Raw genomic sequence first — 12,698 nt, forward strand, 5'->3', positions numbered from 1 at the left:
AGCTGTGCATGAAGTGTGATTTTAGGGTGATGTTTTGGGTGAAGCAAAACAGTAAAAGTCAGAGGGAATTCATGACGATGTTTACGTGAAGCGTAGTTTGGATCTTCTTTTGCTGCTGGTTCGGTCAATATTGTTTGGAGAGATAAAACTAACAGCTTTAGAATCAGCGCAAAAGGGCGTGAACACAAAGTGCTACCCACCGAAATATCAGAATCAGGGAGCTGTCGGCTTTCAGCACCGACCGTGTCCATGCAGTTGTTGTGCCAGAAAGTGATTGCCGTCCGTGGGAGCGCGCGAGACGCTTAAAGCTGCAGCGCCCGTCGGGTGAGAAAGGCGACATCTCACTGATTCTGATCCGCTGGTCCGGTGGCGCTGTGTGTTTACGTCCCTGTGCAGAATCCGTGTACCTGCTCTCATTTACTGTCTTAGCTGTTTGGTGGTTGTTGAAATTTTGTGAGGTTTCACTCGAGATTCTGGCTTTTCTGGCAAAATAAATTAATATTAAAAAAAATCGATTCAGGATTTTAATGAATCGATTTCACGTTATCAAGCCAGAATCGATTTTAATCGATGAATCGATTATTAAAACCCACCCCTAGTGTGCAGTTCCTGCTTTAAATGCATTCAAAATCTAAGTGATAAGAGGCCAGAAATGTTTGAACTCGGTTATGAACCTACATCACTGAGGCAGTCTCTCCTGCATGAAGTCCAGGTGCTGGTTTTCCAGTGTGTGCATCTGATGGCCCAAAGCTGACTCAGAGCTGTAACACCATCAATGGCTGCAGTATGGAACAGATGTGGGTGTGTCCTCATCTCCCAGAGGAGTCCAAATCGTCATCAAACAGCCCTACAGACACAAAAACATGTGAAAATGTAAACAACCAGACTATCAGCAGTGATTTAAGTACTTTAAGACCTCTGTGAAAATCATTTACAGTATATATCACAGAATTTAAGGCCTTTATAATCACAGAGCATACAGAGAAAAGTACTAAACTGAATCAATTTCAGCTTTCATTTTTCATGATGTATATTGTATTAATAATTAAATTTCATTATCTGTATCTTTACCACACATTTGCCACATAGGTGTAGATACTATAGGTTCAGTGAATGCTTAAATTGCACTGATTAGAATATACTGGACATTCAAAGCTAAGATTCAGCGCACTGTGTTAGAGGCTGGGATTTGATGAATTCATCATATATACACAACCTTTGATCATCATTTATGTCCAGGTGAGAATGAATCTGTGCACTCACATATTAAATGAACTGAAATCAGTAGTGTGATCTCCAGTCTTGATATAAGGAATGAGAGAACTGACAGCTGTTATTTTAATCAACCTGTCTCAGTTGTTTTTAACTCCAAGTACCATAGAGTAATGTGGTAACATCTGGACTGACGAGTTTACTGTCAGCATTGTAATCGCTAGTTTAAAGGCTGTAGGTTGCAGCCATTGCTCTAACACTGTAAAAATGTAACAGGGCTCAGTGCTGGTTCTAACAGTCTGAGCTGCTTCCAGCTTTATTTGTGAAGAGCACAGCAGCTTACAAAACACGTAGCGAGCTCGTACAGCTGCGACGTAAAACTTTCATTAGCTAAGATGATCTTAAAATAACGGGGCTACGTGCGGTGATGCTAGCGTTAGCCACGTTAGCACCTTACCTTCAACAGGTGGTCAGACTGTGTAGACAGGCACTCAGTCAGAGGTTGGCTCTCCGTCTCGCTGCAGGGTCCCTTCATTCTTCACATATCCGTGTCGAGCCGAGTGTAAAGACGCTGAACGGCCTTTGTACAAGCACACACGCTTTGTAGCAGGGAGAAGCTATGAGCTAGAAAAATCCAGCCTGGCAGACAGCCTGTGTCTGACCAACCAATCAGAGAGCTCCTTACATCCCACGGTGTGGCTAATTTGAATAGCCTCCAGCAAGTTGTTAATCGAAGAGCTAATCCAGCAGCTAATCCAGGAGCTAATCCAGCAGCTAATCCCGGAGCGAACAGGAAAGGAAAAAGGATTTTGAACTGCAGTTTATTAAATTGCAAGTGGAAAAAGGATTTTGAACTGCAGTTTATTAAATTGCAAGTGGAAAAAGGATTTTGAACTGCAGTTTATTAAATTGCAGGTGGAAAAAGGATTTTGAACTGCAGTTTATTAAATTGCAGGTGGAAAAAGGATTTTGAACTGCAGTTTATTAAATTGCAAGTGGAAAAGGATTTTGAACTGCAGTTTATTAAATTGCAAGTGGAAAAAGGATTTTGAACTGCAGTTTATTAAATTGCAGGTGGAAAAAGGATTTTGAACTGCAGTTTATTAAATTGCAAGTGGAAAAAGGATTTTGAACTGCAGTTTATTAAAGTGCAACTGAAAAAAGGATTTTAAAATGCAGTTTATTAAAGTGCAATTGGAAAAAGGATTTTGAAATGCAATTGGAAAAAGGATTTTGAAATGCAGTTTATTAAATTGGAATTCAAAAATGAATTTACAATTGCAGAATTTATTCTACAATTCATTATTAAAGCACAGAGATTTTTATTTCGATGCGCGTGGCTCTTGTGGTCCTCCATAGCATTATCCTGAAAAGCACCGAGGGGGGAGGGGGACCCTGGAGGATATATTGCCTTTACCACAGCAAACCTCCAGGGAGAGATGTAGAAAGACAGACATGGGTGGTAAAGGTTTATAAAAAGATGAAAGACACTGAAATGAAAAATGAGAACTGAAAAAATGCTGAAGCATGTGCTTGTGATTAAATATCATCACCTGGTTGTCACTGTTTTGCTGCAGATGTACTGAGACCCTGTAGGCATTAACTGTTGTGCTCCACATGGAGCTCACCTGTGAATAAAACTGGCTCAGTTATTGTTACTGGGAGAATCGACTGGACCAGTTTCCATCCACTGACCATCTGTCTCACAGATCATGTTCAGAACATGTTCATTTGAAGAAGTCGACATTTTTAACACTGTGAATTATGTAAATTAATGATGATCAGTATTCTTTTTTTCTTCTTATTTGTAAGCCAATCAAATAGTAGAACATGAGCCATCTTATCTACTTCATCTTTCTTCGTTCATCAGAGTATTACACCTTTTCAGTACTATTTCACTTCAGGTGATATTTTTACTGTTCTCATTTGGCATTTCAAGTATTTGGTTTTAGTAAACTTTTCTGTTTATTTATGCTTATTTATAAACTAACTTAGAAAAGTGTCATGTCATATGTCAAACATTCATGAAAGTATTTTAGCTACCATACTTTAAAACTATTTTAGATATTTCTAATCTTAGCAAATGATTTCAAATGTTTATGTAAATATTTCTCCCAGGAAATATTTAACCCTGTCATGCAGGAATTCTGACAACCTCAGTCTGGATTTTTTTTTCTAAAGTATTTTTATCCATCTTCAGTCATGAAAAGATGGATAAAAATCCTGATTGAGGTCGTCATAATTCATGCATGACAGGGTTAAATAACAATAATTACAATGACACACGTCAAACATCTGTCGTAGCATTAAAGGACCAGTGGGTGGCAGAGTACGGAGCGACACATCAGAGTGTAGTGGTTTATGTGCAGGTATACCATCAACACTGACACAAACACAACAAACAGCCTTTGAATAGTTGTCCACTGTAGTGACCACTATGGTGAAAGGGTTAAATAAACTTTGGGACTGCATCAGCGACACGATCTAGCGTGAAAAATTTGCCAAATCAAAAAAGTAGAGCTACCTGCTGTCGTGAATGAGGCAGCAGCATTTTCATGGATGTCTCACGTACTGTTTCAGTGGTTTGTTTTCACAACTTTTACATCAACTTAACAATTCAACAATTCTTCAGCGGACGAATGACAGCACTAGCAGGAGTTGATAAGTTTGTTTACTTTTAAATAGGAGGTTAATAAAAAGTATTACTAATTCATTTTTATTGAACATCTTCAGTGTTAACTGTAAATGGAACAACATCATAAAGAGACTATTTTTTCCCTTCTGCTGACATAACAACATCGAAGAACAAAACGGGCAGCTGTGGCTCAGGAGATTGTCGGAAGGTTGGTGGTTTGATCCCTGGCTCCTCCGGTCTGGATCTATCCATGAAGCATCCATGGGCAGGATACTGAACCACTGAAGCATTCATCAGAGTGTGAATGTCAGACAAAAGCACTTAGGGACAGAAAAAAGTGCTTGTGTGATCTGTGTGAATAAGCTGAATGAGCCTCATAACAGAAAGTGCTTTGGGGCTTAAATACAGTAGGAAAGAGCTATAAGTACTAGCACCAAAATGACCCACTGCTACAATGAACTCTGTGTGTAGCAGCCTAGCAAGTGTGTGAAAGTGAAGCTCGTGTGTGCATTTGCTTGTCTTCTTGAGAGATTGGGGGAAGAAAAAAGGTAAAAAATGAAAGAAATAAAGATTGCAGTGGCTCCATTCTCTTTTGCTTCTTTTTATTCTGCTGCTGAATTCACCCTCAACCAAAAACACCTCACATTCTGTAATTCCCTCCCCCTGTTTGTGCCTCTCTCTCTCTCTCCTACTCTGCAGCAGACTACAGCACAGTCAGCTACTATGGGGACTGCAGTCTTACGCTATAGCACAAGCAGAGAGCTGGGGGTGGGGGGTTGAACGAGGTGGGGGAGTGAGAGGATATGGGGTGGAGGGTTGGTGAGAAGGGACTGAATAGCAATAATAAGCAATATAGCACTCATCTCTGATTATGTAGCACAGTAATAAACCACAGTGAGCTGTCAGTGTGATGACACGAGAGAACGAGATCGGAGATGGACAATGTAGACTGCAAAGTAGAAGACAGACAGAAATGAGCAAACCTGGCACCTCTGCAAATATAATACACATACTTACCACAGGAAAACGACTTATGCCGTCCTGCTTTTCTTTGTCAAATATTTTTTTGAAAAAACGTTTAAACCTTCATCCTGAAACCAGCTAATCGGCTAACATGGAGCCAGAAGCTGGACTTTAGCTTACCTAAGTATTGCTGCTGCACTGACCATCTACCTTCCAACCCAATCTTTTTGTCCCAGTGCTGGCACCAAAACTATTGACTGCAACACTTTCAAAGTCACTTCCACTGTCACACTGATGCTGTCCAAACTCCCTCAACCATGACATCAGCTTGTCTTTTTTTGTACTATCACCCCTCATTATTCAGTCACTTGTTTGCTCCCATTTACATTGCAGACCTGTCCATTTTTATGGTACTTCATGCTTCCAAAGGTTCTCATTCCTGCGATATCTACATATGAACGCAACACTATGGTTAAGAAAAGATCTTGGTTCGTATAAGGTTTTTGTCTGCAGAAAGTGGGGTCCCCTGTATAGACATGAGGACCATCTACAGCCAGACTGCCTGCTTTTCTGCATAAAGGGCATTCTGTGTCCTGCACTGACACTAAAAGTTACAGAATCATCCTATTTGACTGTCAGGATAATGGGTTGGAACAAGCTTCTCTGAACTGCAACACTTGCATAAACTGAGTGAGATCCTCTTTGACCTATACAGCAGATAGACTGATAGAAATGTTCACCTATATCACTGTAGACGTCTGATTGCTGTTTCACATGTGGATAAGGTGCTGGGCCACAGCTTGGTTACAGTTTGATTAAATTAATCAAGCAGCCTTGTCTTCAGCTTGAGAAAATAACTTCTGAAAAATTATTTATTTACTGTATTAATCTAACAAGTTTTACTTGAGTTTTTCACAAAAACAACACCTGTGGTTTTTACAAATTAAATCTCAAGCCACTTTGGTTTGTGCACTGGTGCATTGCAGCATTTGTCAGAAGCTGATTTGCCTTAATTCTACTAAAAGTTCAGAGTATCAATCATCACAATGCAGCTCTCCTCGAAATGACTGTTGTTGCATTGACACTATAAACTTAAAGTGGGTAAAAAAGCAGTATATTTAAAATACAATCCTCTAGATAATAAAGCCCACTTTATGGTAAATAGCCTGGTTCTTATTCAGCGTCCTTCTAGTCACCACTCTATACAAAACGCATCATTTACCCAAACACTTCTGTCTACATGTAAGTGCTTTCTCCCTCTGATAAATACAGTACAGAGCAGCCTGGGCTTCAGTATCTTCCCCAAGAATACTTTGGCATGCAGACTGGAGCAGCCAGGGATCACACACTAAACCTTCCAATTAGCATGTGACCTAATCCAGCTCCTGAGCTAGTATAGTTTCTCCTCTGTGTTGAAAAGCAGACTGCAGACCAGCTGCACATGAACATCTTCAAACTGCTTTGGTGCCAGCGAAAACGTTTAACATAGTCTCAACTGCAACCAAGAAGCTCGTTACATATCAAAGTCAGTTCTTTTCACCATGATGTTGTGATGTTGTACTGTCAAACAAATCTTTTTTTTTCAATCACTGGATTTAAGAACTGCACCAGATTCAACAGGGGGCAGTTTAGATGGAACTGAATTCAATTATAGTGAAAACTGAAAATGAAGGTAAGCTCCTGTTCTCTCGTGGACCCCCGTGGACTCTGTGTCCACACAAACACCAGCTGCAAGTTCAGGTTTGAAGGCCATTTGTTCTTAGTGATCTCTTTGTGCTCCTTTTTCCTCTCTTCTCCTTCCACTTACTCCCAGCCGCAACTTGGAACAGGAACTGCCCCAAAAGACTCATTGGCTTTCCTCTGCCACCCCTGGAGGCCAGCGCCAGATCCTGCTGCCTCAGGGTCCAGGGCCATCACAGGTGACCCATTGCACTCCCCCTACCACCTGTTTGACCAGCAGGTCAGCAGCTCAGGTCAATCAGGTCCCACACCACCAGACTCACTATCTGCTTCTTCCCCTGGGCTATTCAGACTGTTAACAAGAACTATGCCCCCACAGCCCACCCCTGCCCACCCACCTCACCAACCTGAGCCATGGTCTCAGTAACCTTCTTCACTCAGGCTACTCACACACGGACTCTATTTAGACTAAGTCTTTTCTCTGGATTTCTTCCAAGCACTTTGCAGCTATTTTGTTCTAAATGTGTGCCTTTCTCTTCTTTTTGTGTATGTCCCTCTTCATTGTAAATACTTCTCATGTTTGTTATTTATTCCTGCTGTCTGCTGTGTATATTTTATTCTGGCACCGCTGGTTTTGTTGTACATGTACAATGACCATAAAGGGCTATTCTATTCTATTTTTGCATTTTGATATTTCTCTTTCTATTAAAAGACAGCTCAGTTCTTGCTTGATTGTAAGGGCATCCTTTCCTATTTTGTAGGGCCTTTGACTTCTGATTGTGATAAAACTCGTACATATACACCGCATATTGAGATTACTGTTGTAGGTCATTGGTGTTATATATAGTATAAATAAGCTACAAAGCTGATCTTCTGACTCATTATAGTCAGGACAGAACATTTGAATCATTTTCAAGTGAGTTCCTGGGAGGCAACAACATTTAGAAACAGACAAAGCAGTTGTGAACAACATTGGAGCGAGAGCAGTACCTAAACTAAAGTCTATGTAAACTACATGTACACATGTACTGAGACAAACCTCTAGGATGAAGTGCGAGGATGCACAGCTGACATTCCTTTATTCACAGAGGTGACCTCTAGACTGTTGAATAATTTTCACAAAGTATGGATTGACAAGAAATAGATATGGAAAAACATGTCTGATGTACTATAGACATTCAGGATGGATGCACACTTGTGAAACACTGGTGAGATGGATGGGCTAAAGCGCACTGAAAAAAACGGTATCAGCAGGAGTCACAATCCTCATGCAAAATGATTCATGATAAAGATCAAACGTACACCACTGTGGCTTTTTTTTTTAACCCGCAGAGAACTGAACGTCCTTTCATCCTCCAACAGTATCCGGAGAACCTTTACGCGCAACAATGCGCAGTGGCCAAAACAGTGCCAAGCGCATGAGTTGCAGAGCACGCACGAGAAAAAGGAAAGGCAGATTGAACGTTACACTTGCCACTCACCCGGGCATATTTGGAGGAGTAGGGATCCTCAAACAGCGCCCACATCCTGGGCTGCCACACCTCCCACCATGTCGCCCTGCGGCCGTCCTCCTGCATGCACAGACGTTTCAGGTCGCCATCCGCTCCGCCGGTGAGTGCAGGGTCGTCCTCGGGTGGATCCGGTTCGGGGGTTTCAAAGCTGTCCAGGGCTTCTTCTGCATCACGGTGCTGTCGGTAATTCATCCAGCAGCACGCCTCCACGTCCGTCTCATCGATGCCCCAGAAGGCAAGCTCTTCCTCGAAGAGCGGCCCGCAGACATCGTTGGGGCAGTGGAGCTTGCCGGTACGGTAGTAGTTGAGGATGAAGGCGAAGGTGGCCGGGTGGCGGTCAAAGAAGAACTCGTCGGACTTGGGATCGTAGTCGAAGTTGCTGTAGGCGTCGGGCTCTGTCAGCCAAGACAAGCGCGTCCCCGGCAACGTCTTTAGGGTGCTCCGGTAGGTCTCGTGTCGAATCCCACCGCAGTTGATGACGATCTTCTCGCTATCTGACGCCGAGCAAGTCATGGTGCTGGAGCATCCTTCGGTCGGTACGTCCGACTGCTGCTGCTGCGGCTACTGCCTTTCCCCATCCACCGTCGGTCCCCGATCTGTATGCTTCTGTTATACTGTACCGCCAACAAGGAGACACAGTGCCAAGTGAGAGAAGGAAAGGAAGGCGGAGTCAGCCTCTCTGCCTCTCTAAGAGAGAGAGGGGGGACTCTGCAGGCGCGTGTATATGTATGAAAGAGAGAATGTGTGGGATGCGGATTTTATGAATCAATAGGTTTCCCCGCTGATTGACTGCCTGCCTGCGCGATTGATTTACTGAGTTCGTGTGATTCAAATCCTTTGAATTCGCGACCTCCGCATGAATACCTGAACATGAATACATTTGCTCTTATTCTCATCCTGTGGGTCTCTGCAGCCTTGTACTTGTGCAGAGAAATCAGATGTATTGAACTAAGCAGCAGAGAGCGAGAGCATGCACGTGATCATTTGCTTCTTTTTTTTCCTTCTGGAAATGCTGAAATACTGATGGGCATCTAGACATTAGCGTCTCTGTATGCCAGCTGAAACAAACCTTATCAGGAATTTCCTTTATTTAGTAGGTTTCGCTTTCCTGGTGTCCATCTTTCTACCAGATACTTAAAACTGGCTGCAGGAGAATGAATTCTGTTATGAGATCCAGTAATATCAGTGGCACTGAATTATTGTTGCATGGCTCTTGTTTTCTCTAAAAAAAAAAAAAAAAAAAAAAAACCTTGTGTATTTCTATTATTTTGGGGTCTTCCTTAAACACAGACAGTAGGTATTTGGAATCCTTAGCCAGGAAAATCTGAGCATCAGCCTCTTCCATACCTGAAAGTCTGGTGTATTTCTATGCAGTAGTTTATATGTTTTCTGCATCAATTTACAGTAAAAGTATGTATTCATGTACAGTAAATGAAAACATATATTGGAATTTAACCCAGTTCGGATCTATGCCATTCTCTCTCACTTTGAAATAATTATTCTCAGTGGATTTAATTCAATATTGTCCCTGCCAAGTCACACATGAAGAGTGGAACAAGATGATATGAATTCAGGCTGCTCTTGTCTCCTTTGTTTGTGAAGTAACCTAATTAAATTTGTACCAGTCACGTGTTCATGTCAGTTTAATAGCCCACATGGGTTTCAGCAAAGGTTTGTAATGTTTAGAACTTGCACATTCTGAATATGTCACATGTAACCAGTTTTTTTGGAATGATGAATGACATATATCCATAGACTGGATATAAAATGGAGCCTTCTGTTCCTCTTTTCAGGTTTCAGTATTGGGGTAGATCACCAATCCATCACAGAGCTTACACACAGACAATCATTCACTCTCACATTTACAGCTACGGGCAATTTGGAATTGCCGGTTGCCCTAACCCCACTAACTGCATGTCTTTGGACTGTGGGAGGAAGCCAGATTATCCGGAGAGAACATGCAAGCGCCACACAGAAAGGCCCAAGCAGGGTGGTGGAGACAAACTCAGTACCTTGTTGTAGTGAGGCAACAGTGCTAACCACTGCACCACCATGCTCACCATGATGGCCAGCAGGAGGCGACTGTTCTGGTGTCAAAGACGTGGTGATTCGAAATCCGTTTGTTCCCTTGATCTATGACCTCAGTAAACACTTTGCTGATGTTTTTGTGGGGGTAAAATGGGTATTCCTCTTCACATAAAAACTTAACTAATAACTTGTAACTGACCATACCCAGTTCACATTTTGGGAATAAAATTAAATATTTCTGAAGGAAGGTAACAGTTGTTTATTTCAGTATATATTTTGGCATTTTTTCATATCGTCTGGCTTCGAGAAATGCATTTTTCTACACGGGCAGTGGTGCAGTGATTAGCACTGTTGCCTCACAGCAAGCAGGTCCAGAGTTTGATTCCACCACCCGGCCAGATCCGCGTGGGTTCCCCTGGTACTCTGGCTTCCTCCCACAGTCCAAAGACATGCAGTTAGTGGGGTTAGGTAAACTGGTCATTCTAAATTGCCCATAGGGGTAATTCTGAGTGTGAATGGTTGTTTGTCTCTATGTGTTAGCCCTGTGGCAGACTGGCGACCTGTCCAGTGTGCACCCTGTCTCTCGTCCTGTGGTAGCTGGGAAAGGCTCCAGCGACCCTGAAATGGAAGAGATGTTTTCTACATACTGCGATGGGGGTGTCCCCCTTAAAATCTAAGCCTATGCATGTCTGAATCTATTGATGGCAGATTTGGAAAATCTTTACAGTAATTCTATAACTATTTCTCAGCATTTAGTGACTCCATACTGGTTTCCCTCTATTTGATCTAAAAAAAATCTGTATAATTAATAAAAGTAATATTTCTGAGGGATGTTTCGTGATCAATTAAGAAACAAAAATAGTTGCTACAAAAATGTTTGATACAAAATAAATAAGTTGAATGAACACTCTCCAAATGTGGCGATTCCATAGTTTTTGACATGGGTTGTAGAACTCAGTGTGATTTTGCAACGTGTCCTATAGGTGGGGCCATTCTGTGGACTTCTGAGGCACCGAGTATGTTTGGTGAATATTCTGTGAACGATCATTCTAGCGCTTTTACGTCCCAGGGAGTTTTATGGTCACAATAGTTTTTAAATACTTTAGCAATGCTGTAGGTAACATATTAACATTAAATCTGTTCAATATAAAATTCTGAATTATTTGTTACAGTTTCATTAAGGTTGCAAGTGGTAAAGCTCTCATCTTCTTTCTCTGTCTCTCAGCTGCATCACTCCCTTCCACCACACTTTTTTAATCTACTAAAACACTTGGCTCAATTAGGAAGAGCAGGAGGGATATGATGGTGCCTCACGCCCACTTCCCTTTTCTCTCTCTCTCTCTATCGCTGTTACTCTCCAAGACTGTCCCCCCACCACCAATGAGAGGGAGAGGGAGAGAGACAGGCCAGAAACAGAACAAGTATTTGCTGAGATCCACAGAATGTGGAGGAAAAAGACTGCAGACCATCAGATCATTAGTGCTCTCCCATTTTCTCTCTCTCTCTTTCTCTCACACCGAATATTCTTTCCATTTCTCTCTCCACCTTTCCTTATCATCTCCACTGCCTGTCTGCCCTCCCTCCTCTCTCCCTCAGTGCAGAGCTAATGTGCTGCGTTGGCCTGTTGAGAACAGTCTGCAGCACTGTGCTTCATTCTCCACTAATACGTCATGGAAACACACACGCACACACATCTACAGAGCTATGCCCTCAAAATATGGAATACCCTAAACCACCCAAATGCACCAGACCAAAGGTTCAAGCTTTTATCACAGTCTGACCACCTCTACACAGGATGTGTTAAGGTTTTAGTACATGAACTGATATTTGATTGCCTTACAGAAACCTGGGTACAGCAGGATGATTGTGTTCGTTTTAAACATTCAACATCCCTGAGTCAGACTAACTGTCAGAATCCTCTAAGCACAGGCTGAGGAGGGGGTGAAGGAGCAATCTTCCAATCCAGCTTATTAATCAACCAAAGACCCAGACAGACTTTTAATTCATTTGAAAGCCTGATTCTTAGCCTTGTCCAGCCCAGCTGGAAAATCAAAAAACTGTTTTATTTGTAGTTCTCTGTCATTCACCTGGGCCTTACTCTGACTAATTTCTGACTAATTTCTTAGATTTTTTATCTGATTTAGTGCTCAGATCAGATTAAATAATTATTGTGGGTGATTTTAACATCCATGTAGATGCTAAAAATGCTGCAAGTGTTCTGCAACTGAACATTTAACGTCTCTTGTCTGATCATTTCCTGATAACATTTACATTTACAATAATTGATTACACAGCAGTGGAGAGTAGACTTTATCACAGTAGATGTCTTTCTGAAAGTGCTGTAACTAAGTTTAAGAATATAATCCACCCACTGTTATCATCTTCAATGCCCTGTACCAACATAGAGCAGAGCAGCTATCTGAACGCTACTCCAACAGAGGTCGATTATCTTGTTAATAATTTTACCTCCTCACTACGTACGACTCTGGATACTGTAGCTCCTGTGAAAACTAAGGCCTCAAATCCAAAGTCCCTGACTCCGTGGTATAATTCTCAAACACGTAGCCTAAAGCAGATAACTCATAAGCTGGAGAGGAAATGGCGTGTCACACATTTAGAGGATCATCATTTAGCCTGGAGAAATAGTTTGCTGCTTTATAAGAAAGCCC

The 12,698-nt window shown here is 41.9% G+C and overlaps 1 protein-coding gene across 1 annotated transcript in view; it reads right to left on the reverse strand.

The window, feature by feature from the left end:
• LOC116316867 (potassium voltage-gated channel subfamily C member 1-like) overlaps positions 1-8,625 on the reverse strand; it is a 153,233-nt gene extending 144,608 nt beyond the window's left edge. Inside the window, exon 1 of the mRNA XM_039611608.1 lies at positions 7,972-8,625. Coding sequence (XP_039467542.1) covers positions 7,972-8,514 — 543 coding nt within the window. The 5' untranslated portion in view covers positions 8,515-8,625. The remainder of the gene's footprint in view (positions 1-7,971) is intronic.
• Positions 8,626-12,698: the final 4,073 nt, after the last annotated feature.

This window comes from Oreochromis aureus, linkage group 4 (genome assembly GCF_013358895.1).
Source record: "Oreochromis aureus strain Israel breed Guangdong linkage group 4, ZZ_aureus, whole genome shotgun sequence".
Taxonomy (NCBI): domain Eukaryota; kingdom Metazoa; phylum Chordata; class Actinopteri; order Cichliformes; family Cichlidae; genus Oreochromis; species Oreochromis aureus.